The sequence below is a fragment of the Glycine max genome, chromosome 18 (assembly GCF_000004515.6).
Source record: "Glycine max cultivar Williams 82 chromosome 18, Glycine_max_v4.0, whole genome shotgun sequence".
Classification (NCBI taxonomy): Eukaryota; Viridiplantae; Streptophyta; class Magnoliopsida; order Fabales; family Fabaceae; genus Glycine; species Glycine max.
Window position 1 is genome coordinate 5,414,700 of NC_038254.2, and position 20,257 is coordinate 5,434,956.

Consider the following 20,257-nt stretch of genomic DNA (forward strand, 5'->3'; position numbering starts at 1 on the left):
CAGGTTATATGATAATTGATCAACAATATCGAAGACACTTGATAATGTTTTAAAACACTATGACTAAGAGTATAAAGATGTAAAAAATATAAGTGATCTAAGTGGTTTAAACAGTTGAATAAAATTATAGGACTGAATGGACCCACTCTATTCGTTTCCTGCAACCGAGCCACACATTTTTTTGGACTATTTGATCATGACAGAAAACAACAGAACTCAAGTCTTCTGGACAATCAATTGCTGTTAAAAGGTATATACATCATGAAGTATGACTGACCTATTCAGCACTGTTAAGTACTTAATAAGTGCTGTCTTTTGTCTTTTTCCTTTGGTTTAAGCAGCTACCCCTAGTGTTAACACTTGTTACTTTCCTACTCTACAATGTCAAAAGAAGCAATAGAGTGTGGTTGCTTCTCTTCCTAGCTGCATTGCTCTTAAATACAAACGAGCATAAACTGATGCTCATAAATTTGTCACAGATTTGGCCTAAGCCAAAAGATTTCTTAAACAGTGAAAACTAACTGACCTATGATGTAAGCAGGTAGCACCAGCCACCACCCCACTCAAATAACCCCTACAAAAATAAAATAAAGAAGAGCTCTAAACAACTTACTAGTAATCAGCTAATTATCAAATTAAGTGTTCATTATACAAGGCATCTCTATGATTGAAGAAAAGATAAGATCAAATAATATATATATATATATATATATATATATATATATATATATATATATATATATATATCACAATCAATTATCTAAGTATTTATATCATAAAACAAATCTAAATAAACTATAAATAAATTGTAGGAAAAAATTGGTCATTGCTGAAAAATTGTTGAAATAAGCAGCACTAACCCAAATAAAAAAAAAGTGTGAACTGGGGGCTTAAAAGATTCCAAGGCAACAAAATGAAAAAGTAATCTTTTTAACAGTTCCAAGGCCAAGACTAATTTCAAGGAAGGATCAAACAGAGAAAACCTGTATATACAGAACTATAGTTGATGCTGCTCATTTTATGGTTAATTGTGTAGAGAAAATAGACACACTTCGATCATATACATCTCAAGCATGTGATTTCATTCATTAATTTACATTACTTGATGGGAAAACCTTGCCAAGCATTCTCTCCAAAGAGCACCCAAAAAACTCAGAAGAAGAAGTTTCTGACCCAACAGAAACACTTGTTCTTGCTCCTCCATTACCATCACCCTCTCTAATAATCTCAGAACTTGGAGCACCACCACTTTCAATCACAATCTCAACCAAATCATGATCTCCACCGTAATATAATTCATCACGATGATGATCACTTGATGAAACCACCACCCTAGAAACATTCTCCTCAACACTTGCTACAATTGAGGCTCTACAAATAGGACAATTGGAGTGTGAACTCAACCACATGTCAATGCACTCCACATGGAAGCCATGGCCACACTTTGGCAAGCACCTCCCCACTTCACCACTCACAAAGGCACTCAAGCAAATTACACATTCAAGTTCTTCTTCTTCTTCTTGGACCTTGTTGTTGTTGGGTTCATAGATGAAGAGTGGAATTGTTCTAATGGTTGAAGAATCTAAGCCTTTTGTTGTGAGGGGTGAACTGTCTTCTATGTTGAAGCTGTGGAAGTGGTGGAACCTTGCCGGGCCGAGGACGTCGGAGACTGTCACCGTGTTTCGCCGCCTCCTCCTCCGGCGGCGGCGGGCGTGGGCCTGAGGCTGTGCCTGAGCGAGGAACAACTTGGCATAGAGGTGGAGAAGGAGGACAAAGAGGATTACTAGGAGGAGAGAAATGATGGCTGCAAGCATGATGTTACTGTTGTCTGAGAATATGTTCTGAAACATTTGGGTCAACGTGTTGTTGTTGGGTGAGTCAGGTTGGATTGACATTGTGCAGACTGAAGAGTGTGGCCAAAAGGGTGTTTGGTTTTGGCTCAAAGGTTTGGACTTGATGGGTTTTATTAGGAGGGTGGTGGTTCACAATCTTGGTGGAGTTGTTTTCTTTATGAGAAGATATCTTTTTTCTTTTTTATATGAAAAATGTAATATTTAATATCTAAAGAGATGGAGAAAAAAATATAAATATGATAAAATTTAGAATATATCATATCATTGACAATTAAAACTGTATTTAGTTTAACGGACGTTCAACGTCAAAATTTTCTTTAGCAAATTATTTTTAACTTGATTTGGATCACATGATTTGTGTAAATTAAACAAAGATTTACTAAATATTTTGAAAATAATTCTATTTAAGAAACTATCATATACTAAATATTTTGAAGACAATTTTTTAAATACTAAATATTTTGAAGATATTTCTGTTTAAAACACTAGCAGAGCTAAATATAAATGATTTTTGAAAAAATATTTTTAATTCTTATATTTTTGGTCAGACGTGTTCAAAGTTGATGTATTTTTATATTAATTAATTTGATCATTAAATTTTTAAAAATTTATGAATTTAGTTCTTCCTAATTTTAAAAAATTGATGAATTCTTAAAGAATACAAACTATATATATATGTGTGTGTTTTTTAAAGTTTGAGAACCAAGTTTAACTACATGAAAGTATAGGGATCTTGATTGCATTTTGACTAAAAGTATAAGCATTAAAACATAAATTTTTTCCATACTTTGTTTTTTAAAAAAATTGATCTTTGGTGTGTCACGTTTTGATCAATGGACTAGAATGGACCGTTGGTGTGTGATTGCTCTTATTGTGTTATGTGAAAGTGATTAAGTGGGAGTAAAGTTAGTTTTATAAGAGGGAAGAATAAATTAGGGGGGTGTTGCCTCTTGCATATGATACATTTGCGTGTGGTAGTTAGCAACAAATTTATGTTTCTCATGCATTATTTTGTATTCTATTAGTGCAAGGCCAAAGGGGTGGTAGGGGAGTGAGTGAAGGGTGTGGTTGAAGTCAAAGGAGAATCCCTGTATCCAAGGAGGCAAATGGGGACTTATGCATGGGAAGGGTGATGTGATGAGAAAAAAGGTGCAGAAATGAAGGACTCGTGAAGGCGACGGCAGCAGAAAGAGGGTAGTTGAGTTTTATTATATTTATGTGGAGCAGTGTAAGCTTATTTTATTTTATATAGAGAATTTTGTAGACTATGGTTTCGGTGGAATAATATTTAATGTATCATTATTATAGTCCCTCAATTAATTATCCTTATAATAAATAAGTTATCGAGTCATGATAAAATATTGTCTGTGTTTAATAAAATTTTGCATATGTTAAATAATAATTTAAGAGGTTGTGTAAAACAATGGACCGTACGCAAGTAAGTCAATAATTTTTCTGATGTGGTGAATTTAGGGGATCCCTAGGCAAGGCCTATCATTCCGAGTCAAGATTCTTTATAATTTTGCAAAAAATTGCACCAACCGCAAAGTAAGCCAAGAAAGAGAAGCTTGCTTGAACCATTTTTTGCTTGGTTATTATCATGAATAAATAGTACATGTGATGAGAGAGAGGGTAAGTGATTTTTATATTATTATCTAACCATAAATTATTACTATATATGTACAATCAATTTATTAATTTTATAATAATTACTTTAATAAATATACTGATAATAAATTTTAGTTATTTAATAGTATAAAATTTTGAGAAAATATATTATGTAATTTTATACTTATTATTTAATTGATTAAAGGTCATACTCATACCAAATGCCATTTTTATTGATTAATTGTGTAAAGTTTTTACACATAATATATACTCAGAGTTATAAGATTAACTTAATATCTGAATGAAAAAGAAAAAGAAAATATTATTATTTAGTTAAACTTTGTCAACATAGGAGAGGATATTTTGTTGGGGTAGAAGAAGAAGTAGAAGTGGGGTTGGGGATGGGGATGGGGTCCCCATTATTGGTTTTAAAAGGGGCAATGGATGTTCAGGGGTCCCATGTGAATGGAACCAGACAGGTCAGAGCTTTTTTTCTACTCACTTTATTTTGGCATACCTTCACCACCCTACAACCAAAGCTAAATGCCAATAGTAACAGTAGATATCTATTTTCTTTGCATAGATTCCACCATTTTTTGCTGCATGCTTCCGGCGATGTGTGTATGGTATATTGGTATAGGCTCGTGAACTCTGACGTACCCCAAATTGCCACCATGTAATTATTGTATCATGTAAAAAGTGAACCTATGCAGTTGAAAATTATTGCACCTTTTTCTTTTTAACTTCATTTTTTGTAGTTATTTGATTTTGATCACTCTGACTGGTTTAATCAATTACTTAAAGAACAAAAAATTAACAACTTAAAATTTTATGAAAAATGTAGCGAGTATATTAATTTAAATGAGCTGTATATATATGTTGGGGGTGTGATGGGGAATTTACATTGAAGTGTTGATGGTATTTATTGTGATTTGTCGTTAAATACATATGCCCTGCAAAAAAGTGCGATCAGTTCTCATGGCATATCTGAGCTGCTGCTTATCCACATTATAAGGCTGATGATGATCCTGGGTGGCTGTAATATGCATGACTCCTCTAAAGTGATCAATTTAAATGATAAAGCAAATAATTTTTGTCTTTTCATTGAGGATTAAATATGCACATAGATAGTAAATTATGAGAATATGAACTGTTAATGATCCCCCACAATTGTAAATGAACAGCTTGGGTTGCAATTTTAAATTTGAGTGATTAATTTTTAAAGGAAATTTGTATGTTATAATTTAAGAGTTTAATAGATATATATATTTAACAGGAAGGTTTTTATCTTATTAATCAATCAAGAATCACGTTTAATATATAAGTTTTAAATTGCAGTTTAAAGTTACAATTTCGTTACATTATTAATTTGATATTGCAGAAAATTACCAATAACTATGTGACCATAAATGTGTTTGCATTGCGGTCTCTACACCCCAAAACTTTGACAATGTGATCAAATTTGTAGTAGTAAACCATATTTTAAAATTTTGTAATTTTTAAATAATTATTACTAATTAACAAATTTAACATAATTTCTGTCACTATGTTATAAGTGAGAAATATTCAACGATTTTACCTATAATGACTAATCATATTTTTTATTTACAAGATTTAAATATCTTAATTGCTTAGAGAATTTGAACTCATTTTCACTTAAACTAATCATATATATATATATATATATATATATATATATATATATATATATATATATATATATATATATATATATATGATTAAATTGTCACTTTAATGAAAAAACAAATCTTTTGAGAGGTTAAGATTTATATAGTTAGTTAAAAACATAACCATGGGAATGGGAAGGCAGGAGTTCTTCTATGTGGGTCACAAGGGTGGGTTGGGGTTGAGTTGAGGTTGTCTTCTGACAGTGGAAATGGGAATCAGTTCAACAAATTCATTGCTTCCTTCAAACAAGTGAAGATGTAGGTAGATGGCTATAGACTCTACTCTTGCAATCTGTCCAGTGGAGCCTGTTACAGACATGCATGGGGCATGAGTATGACACATATGGAATATGAATAACTAACTTTAAAGTCTTTGGTTAATATTGACTGTAACATAATAACAATAGGTATGTATTGTGTATAATTCCCCATGAGTCATGCAGGACATCCCCTTGCAGAGACTATGTTGTCTATGTGCTGGAGAGTGCCAACTGTGTGACCCAAGATGTGAAAACATTCTCCAATACGGGTTATTTGAACAAATCATCACAATCATAATAGTACATGATATTAATTTTTTTTTTTTGTAGAAAATGAGGTTATATTTTCAAATGAAAAAAATGGGATTTTAATTTTGAGTGATACATGCTTAAGTGAATGAGAGTTTAGAACAATTTAATTGATTAAATTTGTATTAGACTTTGAATGCAAAAAATAAAGAAGTGACAAAAAGATTTAATCCCAATAAAAACTAAAATATTAAATTCTAGCAAAATTTGGACAACAAAGATCACACATTCACACGTTTATAATGAAGTTTGAAAATTGTTAATAAAGATTTAAACCGGGTACTTGATAATGATAAAAATAAGAAAAAGAAAAAAAAGTCGTCCATACAAATTTATTTATATTAAAATATAAAAATAAAACATATTCTCTTTTTTTTTTTTATCAAATACAACATATGCTAATCTCTACAAAAATATAATGAAAAATATGATTTGATCGTTTATGAAAAAAATAAAGTAATTCATACTATATTTAATCCCTGTAAAGCGATTAAATCCGTAAAAAATATTTATCCACCATGAAAGATTACAAAGTACTTACAATTAACTATAAAATCACCTTTTTCACTTTTGCATATTTACTTAGTTTAGTGGAGACAAATTCATATCAAATAAGGAGTGAATGCTATGATATATTACGAACTACTTTATCAAAGGACTAGAATATTAAAACCAGAATATAAATTCTTATCACGGGAAAGAGGTTGCATCTTCCTGGTATTCCATAAGCCTAACAGGAATTTTCCTCCTCTCAGTAATGAGTACAAAAAAAAGTATACGTAACACTTCCATAATGGTAAGCATTCTTTTTTCAATTCCAATCAAGAGCTTAAACAGGTAATATTTAGCCTAGGAATGTGTATTAGCTATTGATGAAATATAATATTTATGTAAGATACCTCATTTACACTTGAAATGAAATAATATTGAATTTGAAGAGCGTAGCTTCCCTTCATTATGGTAATTTTAAACAATGTAGTCCATTTACGGGAATATTACATTTTGCCAATAAATTAAAATCAGAAGAATGGATAATTGGTTTGTAGGCCATAGTATCAGTATGGTATTAGAAAGAGAACTTTTCTTCAATTCATTTCAGTCCATTAGTTTATATCTTTTCTCTTGGACACCCGTGACTCCCATCTGTATCTCAATAATCGTATGAAGAGGAACCTGGAAATGACAAATCTCACGTTAGATATCCTCAGCATATTCATCATCATTCATCAAAAGTCATGATTTCTCCAACTGACACGATGAACCCCACAAAAGTTTGTTAACAAAAAAAATATAAGTACGGCAAAGAAATGCAATCTCCATTCCATTAATTAGTGTAACTAGAAACAACTGTAGTTTGTGCTTCAGTAAATCCTCAATTTTGTCCTTGGAATTGTATGCACTAGTCACTTTAGTCCCTGACCTCAACTTTACTAAAATTTTGCTTTAGTTCCTAACTGGAAAATACTATTTACAAACTAAAATGAATAACATTTTTCAAAGTCCAGGACTAAAATGATCAACACATACAATATCATGAAGAGTAATGATACATAAACACCTACACAATGTATACACCTAATTGACACTCATTATGTATAAACCTAACTGACACTCTTCATTTTTCTCTATCTCTTGTCATATCTACACTCTTCTTTCTTCTGTCTCTATCTCTCTCCAGGTGTGTAGTAGCACACAAGTGTCCATGCATTATTTTCCTATCAGGAATGAAGTTAGGCTTTACTAAGTGTTCTTTAAATATTTGCAACCAAGTCAATTAGGCCAAAGCATCAACTCCATGTTTAATATGCACCCATCTAGTAAGAACAAGAAGTTCAGCTAAATAATTCACAAATTACCTCTATATGCGGAATTTCGTTCAAAGGCCTGTCAGCAAAATAAGCATATAGTGCCCTCAAAACTGCCTGCAATGCGAAACAAATCGAAAAACCTCACGAATTAGAACAGTCAACCATATAAATTCTTTACAAGCATGAATTTAGCTTAACGACTTGCGTACAACCTGGTGAGATATCACAACAACAGGTGCTCGTTGTCGCTCAAGCTCTATAATTACAGGTTCTAACCTGTATTATTACTAAAACTTGAGTTATTTATATCAAACAAGTTGAGGAAAGGAGCTAAATAATGTTTATAAGATAAAATATACCTTTGAATGACATCCAAGTATGACTCACCCCGAGGATAACGATACCTAAGCTTATCCTTCTTGCGCGATCTGTAACAAAATAAGAGGGGAGGGAAATAATAATTACGGAATTTAAACAGCATCTTCTTACCCCAAAACCAAAAGAAGTTTCACATTGTGCTTCTTTATTATCAGACATATTAGTTGCATACAACTTGCAAATAAGAGAGAAATTACAAGTTTGCAACATACTCATACTCCTCTGGCATGTTTTTCTTGATTTCTGCATATGTCATACCATCACACACCCCTGCGTTTATCTCATCAAGTGCACGCCATTGTATCTGACATATATAGATAGTAAGTCAACGTGTAAATTTGTCAACCTATTTCTTGTGAAATAAATAACATGACTGCACACAACTTTAAATTCAAGTATGACACTAACCTTGGGAAATCCAACAATTGGACTGGCTGTCAGAATTGTTCGTTGTAGTGTACTAGTCCATATCTAGACAAGAAGTTACAAATATCACAAATCATCCTTCACTTTAATATTTGCTTATATATTTATACATGCTGTTTAGCAGATTCACTATAAATGATATATAATCATTTGACACTGGATCACAGTTCACCATAAATGTTATATGCAGATTTAGCAGACAATGCCTATGCCATAGGCATAAAAGGATAATAATTTTCAAGCATCAACTTAGTTTGAGCATTGAACTTCAAGGAAAAAGGAAGATATTGAATCTGTACAATTGATAAAGCTTACAGAAGCAGCCCGTTCTGATTTGAGACGCTTTCCAACAAACTTGGCAAGCTTCTTTGAATAAAGTTCTCCTGCCTCACTGTTATAAACAAATTGCATAGTGTTCTAGGTATTCAGCCAAATATTGAAAATGATTCTAAAAATGCCAGATATCACATTAGAAAAGAGAGCAATGAAGCAACAATTTAAGGATAGAGGAGTTAGAACTATTACACCGTTTCAACCTTGCAACAAAGTCCTTGGATTTATTATCTAACTACTTTTTGTCTTCCCTCAAAAATCAATTCTGCCATAATACTAGAAGTAGATGAAGATGACAACAAGCCTTATTTCTAAAATTGAAAGGGGGAGGGGGAGATTGAAGAAAAAAAGAAGACAGGATACTTAAAGATTCCAACAATTAAACCCCACTTTCCTGAGTAATTATTTGTTAATAAATCAAAACATTGACCAGATTGTTCATTTACATTCATATCTCTTCCTTTTCTACATCCTATATCATCCTAAATTTTAACCTTACATTGAATAGCAACTGAAGAGACCAAATATAAGAATATACCTTATTGCAGTATCCCCTCCAATTCTGCCTCTCACATTATCCTGACTTTCCCCATGTCGAGTAAGTAAAATTGGGCGTGGGGTAAGATGTGTATTTACCTGCAGAACATAAATTTAGGTTCATAGAAATGTATGGGTCAATATAGAAAAACTAGTTAATTAGCTTAGTTCCAGCATCCATGGGTTTTGGTATTTAACTACATCCTTCAAAAATACTTACCAAGAAAAAGACAATTCGGCCAGGAAGGTAACCACTGATATTATTCACCTAGACCAAAAGACAGAAGTTATTAGCAATTAACAAATCAAAGTCACACTTGAAAATAAATGAGTAGGGCAAAATTCAAGGACACACACATGTACTCTACATTCAATCTCGGCTAGTGTTCACAAAAATAAGAAGAGCCAATGAATTCTAAGGCAAGCAAAAAGTTCTGGAGTCCATGCTTAACCACTCTGTCAATGATCATAAGTTTATAACACTATGACTCTTCCTAGCTTGTCTGTCTCCACTATGCTAGTTCTCATGCTGGCATGACATGTACACCATAACACTTTCATATGATGGCAACATTCCTTTCCAATACTATTTCTTCTCACCACAAACACATCTTGAATTTTGTGCTTTCAGTCAACCATGGAATAAAAAAGATAAAGGGAAATCAAGAGTACTATAATTATTTAGAGTTATACGTGAAACTAAACCATTTCAATTTCCAAGATACCATCATTAAGACATTGCTGCAACTACAATTTACATCTAGTTATGTCCTAACTTAACAGAGCTGGTTCCCGAACCAATTATGTCCAACACATCTTATGCTAATCTCATCAGAGATTTCTTGTTTGATATTACTTCATTCCATTGCCTTTCAACTATCAAATTACAGCTACTATATTGACAATAAACTTTCAAATGCAATCTCTTGCACTAGCCAACAAGATAATGAACTACGTAAAAGGATTATGTTCAATGAAACAATGAAATAAAACATTGAGCTTACTTGTATTTGTCCACCATGCCCACTGACCATATCAATCATTTTTATGTAAGATCCTTCATTAACTGTCTCATAAACCTGGTGCATAGAATCAACATTATTTAAGGAAAAAGGTAGCTAGCACAATCATAAAAAGTACACGGTATATACTTGCCTTCTCATAATTTTCTAGACGATTTTTAAAGTCTTGCAATCCAGCCTCAAAATCTGGCCTGCAAAATAAAGTTAATTGCATATGTATCCACATAGCCAACAATATAGCATTGGTTTTAAATGAAACATTACTCTTCTGCATAATCAGGACTTTGCTGAATTTTAAGGCGAATATTCCTTTCAATTATATTTCTATCATTGCATATTGTTTCCAGGAAGATTATCTACAGCAAAAGAACAAATAGATGGATCAGAAGAGTTCAAAATTAAATTTATCATTCTCATATCTTATACTTATTTCAGTGCCATCTTTGACTACCTTGCATCTTCCTTCAGCCAATTTCATCAGCATGTTTCTTCGTTCCTTGCTACTGTTTGTGGCATCAAATATCCCAACCTAAATCGAAATTAAAACTTATGCAAAATAACATGAAAGAACATATTAAAGTAACAAAAGTATTCAACAAGAATGATTTACCTGGCCACCTTCTTGCATCCAAGAGATCATATCTTCAAATGCCAGTGCTGCTACCTAATGGCACGTGATACATTAAAACTATGTACACAGAGAAAGGGTCAACGTGGTGTCAACTTTACGAAAACCATCTATTATAAATCAAAAATTAGAAGTAGCATTACATTAAAGTCTAACACAGTCTAAACATGTTGATGCCTTCCAATATGAATTTTTCTTTTGTTTCGTTTATTCTAGATTAGCTGGGTGGTGTTACTTCATATTAACAGACTCATTCAAAATAAACCAGACAACAGTAGTAGCATATTTTGAAGAGTAACCCTGTTTTTACAAGGCAACGCTTGCCAATAGGAATTTTTGGTTTGGATTTCCACCCTACTTTTATGGGGTCAAGATAGTGTTCCATCCTATAATTGACATTATCTGATTCATTTTGCATTATGACATCAGCAGATCAACCCTTGTACATAGGAAAAAGGACATCAACCCTTGTCAATAATGGTGCACAATGCACTTAGACTTTAATGTTTTCACATCACCTATAAAACGTTAATGATTATTAACAAGGTTAAAATTGCCGCGTTAGTAATATTTTTTAAAAAACCAATTAATTAACCTACTTTTATTGGTCTGTGTAATTCAGTTATAAGTGTCTTATATTAAGGATTAGAGGGAGTAGGTTTTTTTAAAGAAACCATGACATGTATGATTCATAACAAGAAACAGTTAGTATGGTTTCCTTGAAAGGCACAATGACAAAATAATTTGTTAAATAAACTAGATTTAAGAAAAAATATAGTCCCATGGAATAAGATACAACATCACAAAATTCTAAATAATAATAAACAACTTATGGCCTAGCATGTAAGCTATAGATTTTACTGCGCCAGTTGTTTCAGACTCACAATTAAACTGCTCAAATTAATAATTAAAAAAAAAGAGAATCAAAACTACCTCATTCCGTGCCTCCATGCCTTCCGGATTGTCAGCTCGAAAGAAATCAGCAGACTGCAAAGAAGAATATTACATGATTAAGATTACCCAAGGAAACATGGCCGGCTAGTGCAAGTGTGCAACATCTTTATTTCAAGAATAAAACATTTAGAAAGGGAATCAGCTGTCACTGCCTCATGATGATCTCATGATGTCACAATATTGAAACTTTTATGACCCTTACAAGACATTATATTTGATCATTGACAATGATAGAGTTATAAAATTCATTCTAAGGGTCTTGCCCCAATATCACAGCTTCTTTAACTGTTTAGACTTTAGAGTTCAATACTTTCACCTTCCATCTTATGTAAATATTTAAGTTCAGCACAAGGAACCTGTAACACTAGGTCCACATTTTGAAGCCCACTGGGGTTACATTTGAAAGGGTGTGTTGGAGTTATAAAACCTTTTGTTTGTCTCCCATAGCTTAATAACTAAGCTTTTAGGTCAAGTGACTCAGACTCAGTGAGAAGTAAGTCCTCATGAATACCTGCTTACTAATTCATGCCAATGTCTATTTTCTACTACCAATGAAAGGGCAGTCATGCTAAAAATTTTCCATATATTCTTGTGGGCTACAATTAATTGTAATATTTTATTTTGCCAAAAAACGGACTAATATTATGATCCATTTGATGATACTTAAGCCCACTAATAATGTGATTAATTGTTTATGGGCTTTGGACACCTAATTCTGATTAGTATGGGAAAACAATGTGAGCCTAACCATTGGGCCCATAATGGGAGGTGCCCAGGGTTAATAAATAGCAAGGCTAGGTCCCTTTTGCCATCACGTTATCAATTGCTCTATAGGGTTTGTCCCATTGAAACTCTAGTATAAGGAGAGTGTGATCACGCAAGCGAAGGCTTGGCTTTTGGGTTTCTACAGGTTGTAGTATGCATAGACCATTCTCATCTTTTTGATGATGACTTCAACAAGTATTTTATCGGCGTTCTAAATTTTTATAAAATATATATTATTGGCATAGTTTTCCCAACATTTGGTATCAGAGCCAACTTTTATATGATTTAGAACCTGATCATTATTTATTACATTCTTTTGATTTCGATTATTATTATGCATTCATATTCATTATACGATCATGATCAATTTCGTTCATATTCATTATACGATCATGGTCAATTTCGTTCATTTATAAAAAAAAAAAAAAAAACAGCACAAGTCTGAGAAGAACATAAGAACAGATTGTTACTTCCATTTTGTTCTGTCTACATGTCAAATAAGCACAGGTCTTTGGCATCGTGGTCATACTTTCAACCATTTCCCAGGGGTATGAAAAACCACAAAAAACCAGCACCCCCATCTAAAATCAGTATGAAGCCCAAAGGGCATCAACAACTGTGGGCATTATCTGCAACATGAATCTCTTAGCATTTCAAATTAATATTCCTTTCGGACCAACTTTGTTAAAAGAGTAATGCTGCAAACACACCGTTTAGGCACAAAAGGTCACAGTCCTGCACAATATTCCTTTGGTGGTGCAGCTGGGTCAACTATTCAATTGAATGATATTGGGCATGTTTCCCATTTCTTCTATAGAAACAAGTGGACTATTTCTTTACAAATTGTGCTCATTTTCATATGTAGCAATTCTGCCTAGATCTCAGGTTCATAAATACCATCAATATCTACCAGAGAAGAAGCAACAAAAGTGATAATAAATATAGAAGTTGCGGGTGTGTCAAAGCAAAGCCCTGTGTGCAGGGTTATCTAACAATTGAGAGTGGGTATATATGTGCATGTGTATATGTATGAGTCCTTACTCTTGTTAAAAAGACACAATCACTGACCATCAACCTTTTAGCAAATTACCCACTTACTACCTTCTTTTCAGTTTCTGAACTCCAATTGTGTCATATTCTGATGAGTTCATCCCTAGATGTTACTCATTTGAACTTTAGAATTTAGAAAAGTAAATAGTTGAGTGAAAATGTTCCAGGATCCAATTGCAAGGTATGAGACTTGAGTCTCACATTGGAACTGCCGGCATTGTAGTGTTTGCCTGGGCCTAGTGCATAGACAGCCACATGCCATTGGGGCTGCGGAGTGTCGTGGGTTGTTTGAACCAATTGCAATGTGTGGGACTTGAGTCCCTACGTTGGAAGCAGGGGATTCTAGCGGTTCTCCCAAGGATCTTATCAAAACATTAGATAAAGAATTCTAAGAACATTGCCTTGGCATTATTTTCACCTGCTATACCTTCCGCACTATCATGAACCACATTTATTCTCATGACAATCAGTATCATACATCAATATATAGTACTACATCCAATGGGGGATATAAATAAAAGCAAAAAATAAAGCACTAAATATATAAGAGAGACAGCAATCATGAGAACTATTGTGCAATTAAATATATAATGTAGTTATGCACAAAATCTTTAAATGAGAAGGCATGGATTATTTCACAGATTCATATAATAAACTTTACCTGATTAGCTCCATGCTTAAGGCGACGATACTGTGACATCCAAAAATAAGTGGGTTAATCTTCATAGTTCATACTTGACATATTTCCAGTTTCGCACTAGGTCGAAGTATATTTTGATTAAACAGATGAATGATGTTAAGAATGTGAACAACCTTCCCAACATTGAAGTGTTTGGTATTATGACCTAACCATCGAAGATATCTTGTAAGTTTAGCTGCAGTGAAAGTTTTACCTCGGGCTGGCAGACCCACCTACATAAAAGAAATTAGTTAAAAATTAAATTTATTTTTTAAAAAATTATTTACTAACTTTGATGAACTACAGATGGAAATATGACATTTTTTCCATACCAAATTCAAGCTTTCAGTATATATTCTTAATTTCGAATCTTATCTAATTTACAACTAGAACTTCACATCGAAGTAGTAAAAAAAAACATGACTGAGAGAATTACTAAAACTATGAAAATTAATGAGTAACTAGTGCAGCGGAGTAATTTAACAATTCAACACATAATTCTAGAAGAATTTTGATATGAATCAAAGAAATATTATTCATATTTCAGATTGCTCCAAAATAATTACTAATCAAAGGCTCTAAATAGAATGCATAATAAAAAGAAAACTAGGGAAAATAACTTAGAAAAGGAAAATAAACAAGATAGAAACTAATTATCTCATAACAAAATAGGAAACAAAATCGAAACTAATTATCAAGTTTTGCATCAGTAACTAACTACTAATCATGCCAAATACCAGGATAATTGCCAAATGTCTATCTTCCTTGGGACCCAGCATCTGATCAGCAACAGCTGCAGCAGCAACAGCTCCAGCAGCAGCTGGCATTGAATTCTATCAATAAAAAGGCAAAGGAACAGAAACAATTATTTGTGGACAACCTCACAACACAATAAGTTAGTTGACTAGCAATAACTTTGAACAACAAACAAGAAATGGAAATCATTTATACAAACCTTGGTATCGCTATCCAAATTGAGATCAGTAGAGAAAATATTTGAACTAGAAGATTTTACAGGTCTAGGAGATCCAACACCTCTATCAACAAAAAGTCCCCTCTGACTCTCTTGCTTTTGCAGAGGTGAAAATGTTCCAACTGACTTGGATTCAACCATTCCAGGACTTTGAAATATCTTAGATGGATCAGGTACAATAACCTCCATCTCCTGATTAGAACATCAGCATAACCTATTAGATGTAATGAATTATGTACATACAGTTACAGATACATTAGAATAAAAAAAAAAATAACAAAGTAAAGATTCATCGTGAAAAAAATGAACAGGTTGAAAATAAGCACACAATATATCCTAGGACTGATTCAAGTTTTTAATTAGTCAATTATACTCACAACAATAAGCTGTAATCATAATTTTAAAATGCAATTTTGAAAGAAAAACCTTGATGGGATATGAACTGCTGCCAGACCCAATAATTAGTGACCTTGGATTCTCTGTCAGGTTAGCGGCATATACATGTGCTGAATTTGCTGAAGTTGCGGGAGTTGGGACAACATAATGCTCAAGATCAAGTTCCAAACCTACAGAACAACCATTCTGAACCAAAAATATAAAGTAAGCATAAATCACTTAAACCTTGGCAATAAACATTTCACATTTTTTTTATCAGCAAAGATATAATTTATATATTAATTGAGTACCAGTGGTACTAAAAGATACAAGTTACAAATCCGAACTGGTTTCAAGTCAGACTTTGTGTTTGAACTAAACCAGATACTGGATACAGAGATTTGTACTACAGATATTTATTATAGATTCCTATCCTCAACTTCTTAAAAACCCTTCACTAAGATTGGTGGACCATTGATTGTAGTGAATGTCGAAACCCTTCTCCAAGTGTCTGGGCCATGTCCATAATAAACATTTCGCATAACATCCCTCATAGATTAGAAAAATACTACGAAACAAAGTAACTAACTACCGCTCCAGAGAGAGAACAAAGCAAAATTAGTTGGAATTAAAGAAATTTCCTGATTACATTACATAAAATATAGAACAATCAAAACATAAAATTAACTGGACTATCAAACTAACCAATACTTTTGCACTAAAAGTTGAAAAATATTGTCTAGAAAAAGGTGAGGTTTTAAGTACAAGACATCCAGCATGTACACACTATCTCAAGAGTTAGAACCAGATTAACACTTTGTTCTACGATAACAAGGAAACAGAGGATTACAAAGTAAAATGAAGGTGGCCAAGAGGAGGGGTTTTATTTTTTATCTTACCTCACCACTGGTCTGAGGTGCTGAATTTATGCTAACATCAGGAATCCATCTCACAGATGAAGGACGAAAATTATCCTGATAAGCCCTCCAACTCGCTGCAAGGTCAAAGGGAGAAACCCTGTCTGCTTTAACAAAGACTTGATACTCAAGAACCTCGCCACTATCAAGCCTAAACAACGCAAGCCTGGCATCCTCTTGCAACGCTCCCCCCACAAGCAGGCGGCTAGGACCCTCCTCAACAAAACAAGGTGTATTGCTGTCCTTAGGCTTCAACAGGAATTTGAAATCCAAAGTTTCTGAAATCCATGCATACTTCAAAAAACTAAACACCCCTCCAATTTCACTATTGAGACAATCATGCACAACACAATTTCCATAACCTAACTCGCCAAGATACCTTAATACTAGATTCCCTGTTCATGGTAAAGGCAACAAAACCATTGCTAAAAGTCACATTTACCTCCCCCCCCCCGCGAATCTTAAGACATTATCTACTGTTTCATTGAGCATACTTTTGTTTAAGTCAATGAGATAAGGAAAAGCAAGAGAAAAAGGCTTACATATATTTTTAGCCCATATAATATACCCACTTTTTGGTTTTACTACTTTTAATTTATTTATTTTAAATAGTCCCTGTTATATTCAGTATTTTCACATTAGTCTTTGTTGTTTCCTAGTTGTGGTTAATTGATGAGGTGACTATATACATCCACAGTTTTCTTTGTTGTTAGTTGTTACCTAGTTACATCACGTCACTTGCACAATTTTTATTCTAATTCCTCTAAATACACCTAATTTTTATTTTAGTCCCTTACTCCCTAACTCTTTCTGTTCTCCTTCCACTTTCCAGTGGCCTGCCCTCCCTCTCATCCTCTTCCCCTCCCATAATCAATGCACATAGATAAGTCAATGAGATAAGAAAAAACAAGAGACAAATTATTAAAAATTACAACTTTTCGAAGGAAAAAAAACCCTGAAACTCCAAAGGAAGTCAAAGCAAGGAAGGAAAAGGCATTACCATGATCAGGTGGAACAACAAAGCTAAATTCTGAAACCCACACATAGTTCGAAAAACTAAACACCCCTTCAATTTCACTTTTTTTTTCTATAAGGATAGTCTTTCTATCTTTTGTTCCAAATATACTTTTGAAATTGAATGATAACCCAAACATGCTAACAATCACACACAACACACTTTTCATCACCAAACTCCATTCATTTCACAAAATTGCCAAGACACCTCAATACCAGACTCCCTCCTCATGGTAAAGGCAACAAAGCCATTGCTAAGAGCCACACTTTCCTTCCTTTTTTTAACCATAATCTTAAGACATTATCCATTATTTTATTGAGTACAATTTTGATAAGTTAATGAGATATTATAAAAAAAAGAGAAAATACACACTTTACTATGTCATTCAATTAGAATTTGACATAAATGGTAAATTTGTTGGTTTTTACAATAAATGCCTTCTTGCAAGTCGTCACACCTATCATGATTTCTGATTGCTTAACAATTAAACCTTACAATAACTACCTTGAAAGTCGTCACACCTATCATATATTTTATGATTGGTTGAGAGTGTAAAACTTTTGTTAGTGACCGTGCATAGAAATTAAGCTCATTAAAAATTGCAACATTTGAATAGGAAGAAGAAAAAAACAACAACTTGGAAACACAAACCAAAAAGTAAAAGGCATTACCGTGATTAGGTGGGACAACAAAGCTAAGTTCCCACATTGACACCGATTCCCGCTCCATGAAAAGCTAATGCCAAAACCGAAAAAGCAATGAGAAACAATGAAAAAGAAGACATACCCAGAAGAAAATGAGCGAAATGAAGAAAAGGGTAGGGATCAAAATTACAGCTTTGGAAGGATCCCAAGAGCCAACAAGAGGAACAGAGCCATAAACGTGAGGAACAAGGTCCCCTGTGAGCTTCCGATTCTCCATCTTGAGAGAGACGTAGAGTTGGCCACCTGCATGATCGAGCCTGTCACGCTCTTCCTTGCTCCCTTCCTCTGCGTCCTTCGATGCACCAGTTCCCATCTATGTGATGAAGATTCTGCGAAGCGTGTGTGTGAATTGTTATTGTGTGTGTGTGGATGTGGGTGGATAAATGGATAGGAAGAAGGGGATGGGTGTGTTATGTGTAAGGATAAAGAAAAAGAGGATTTGGGAAATTGGAAAGTGAGAATGCGAGAGAGACAAGGGAGTGTGAGGTTGGTTGAGTGAATGTGTGTGTAAGGTGTTGCTTTGTCTTGGATTGGACCCTTTATACCTCACTCTCTGTCTCGTGCTTTTGTGGTCTACTAATATTTTGGCTCTGACTATGTCCTATTTGCATCATCTTACACGTGTTATTACTGAATCTGAAACTGAATTCAATTCCATCATTGTGCTCTCTGTTTATTATTATTCTTCCTTTTTTTATAGTATCCAACTAAAACTATTAAGTCTGATTCTGATTCTCGGTATGAGTTTGATTACTTGATCATCTGAAACATACCATATATAAGTAATTAGAGTTTAACAAATCATGTACTTATAATATCATTCAATTATAATTTGTCAATCATATGATTTTTAAAATAATTAAATAAAAGTCGTTTAACCCATCATCCATTATATGCTATTGTATAATTTTTTTCTCATATACTTATTATTTTGTGTTTTATTACTTTTTTTTACATATCTTAAAAAAATATTTAACATTAAAAGAAATAAGTTTTTGTTTTATGAAATTTTAAGAAAGAAGATGACATCCAAATTCAAATTCAAAAAATACTTAATAGAATATTTGTAAAATTTAATGATCGCAAGAAAATAGTTTTATTTTATTATTTAATCCCAAATAATTATTAATATATTTTTTAGGATAATTATTATAAAGTTAATAAACTTATTATTATATATAATAATTTATGATTAAATAAGAATATAAAATTGTTTAACATTTTAAATGCATAACTCTTTTTCCTCTATTTATATTTAGCTCGTTTCAAAGATATCGGGGACATTGAGGATAAGGTTGATGACTTTTAATGTTAAAAAATTATTTCTCTTGTTGACTAAGCTTTCTTGTGGGTCATTGACTTCTCTATTTTTTTTTCTACAATAAACAATACTTTCTTAGTGTTTCTTTCGAGTGTTTATGCTGCAGTTTTCGTTAAAAAATAAAATTATTCAGTTAATTTTGTGGATCTATCCTCCTAATTATATTTTTTCATATACAAAATTCAAACACAAAATCTTATTTAAAAAAAAATCTTAGTAATAAATTAGTTTTAATATGCTTCTGTATTTTTAGTTTACCTTTTAAAATGTTGATTTAATTATTACTTTATTACCTGTACAAATTATTTTTAACAAAAAAGTATATTGACTTTTTGAAGAATATACTAATACTAATAATAAAAATATATCAATATTATTCTTCGAGTATATTAATATTATTATTGAGTGTCATGCGCTTTCAGTATGCTACTAGTTTTATATTACTTTTTAGTGTAGTTTTCAATCATCTAATCTTTTTTTTTTTCTTTCAAATCATCAATTAAATAGAAATTTCTTAATACGTTATGATTGTACATCATTTTTGTCAATCAGGATTTTTGTAAGAATTTTTATGATTCGTTTCGTCTTTTTAACCAGCTTCGGTTCGAAATACATTTGAGTTGTAGTTTGGATTTTAAAAATTAAACTTTGTGT

At 32.7% G+C, this 20,257-nt stretch overlaps 2 protein-coding genes across 3 annotated transcripts; both read right to left on the reverse strand.

Moving 5' to 3' along the window:
* Nucleotides 1-990: 990 nt before the first annotated feature.
* LOC100816238 (RING-H2 finger protein ATL63) lies at nt 991-1,981 on the reverse strand. Its single transcript, XM_003552896.5, has one exon. It carries the CDS (start codon nt 1,893-1,895, stop codon nt 1,089-1,091), a length of 807 nt encoding a protein of 268 aa, XP_003552944.1. The 5' UTR covers nt 1,896-1,981; the 3' UTR covers nt 991-1,088.
* A 4,528-nt stretch (nt 1,982-6,509) lies between these two features.
* Nucleotides 6,510-18,813, reverse strand: LOC100816757 (6-phosphofructo-2-kinase/fructose-2,6-bisphosphatase). Of its 2 annotated transcripts, none has more exons than XM_003552897.5 (23): nt 18,413-18,812; nt 18,250-18,313; nt 16,546-16,841; nt 15,698-15,853; nt 15,254-15,463; nt 15,036-15,131; nt 14,433-14,531; nt 14,281-14,310; nt 11,784-11,837; nt 10,833-10,886; nt 10,674-10,751; nt 10,487-10,578; nt 10,356-10,413; nt 10,205-10,279; nt 9,421-9,468; nt 9,202-9,299; nt 8,646-8,721; nt 8,313-8,375; nt 8,117-8,208; nt 7,886-7,954; nt 7,739-7,802; nt 7,575-7,640; nt 6,510-6,891 (listed from the first exon to the last, which is right to left on the reverse strand). In XM_003552897.5, exons 1-23 carry the CDS (start codon nt 18,593-18,595, stop codon nt 6,814-6,816), a joined length of 2,199 nt encoding a protein of 732 aa, XP_003552945.1. In that variant the 5' UTR covers nt 18,596-18,812; the 3' UTR covers nt 6,510-6,813. The 2 variants fall into 2 exon arrangements, with proteins under 2 accessions (XP_003552945.1, XP_006602083.1); XM_006602020.4 differs by lacking the exon at nt 6,510-6,891 and adding an exon at nt 7,014-7,433 and having other exon boundaries at nt 18,413-18,813.
* Between the last annotated feature and the right edge of the window lie 1,444 nt (nt 18,814-20,257).

What these genes read in the sequence shown, in the direction of transcription:
- LOC100816238 (XM_003552896.5), bottom strand. Translation starts at nt 1,895, where the DNA reads ATGTCAATCCAACCTGACTCACCCAACAACAACACGTTGACCCAAATG.
- LOC100816757 (XM_003552897.5), bottom strand. Translation starts at nt 18,595, where the DNA reads ATGGGAACTGGTGCATCGAAGGACGCAGAGGAAGGGAGCAAGGAAGAG. An exon ending in CTTGGGATCCTTCCAAAGCT is followed by an intron (nt 18,314 to 18,412) that starts GTAATTTTGATC and finishes TTTTGGCATTAG; the next exon opens with CTTTTCATGGAGCGGGAATC. An exon ending in GACATTTGGCAATTATCCTG is followed by an intron (nt 14,532 to 15,035) that starts GTATTTGGCATG and finishes TCTTTTATGTAG; the next exon opens with GTGGGTCTGCCAGCCCGAGG.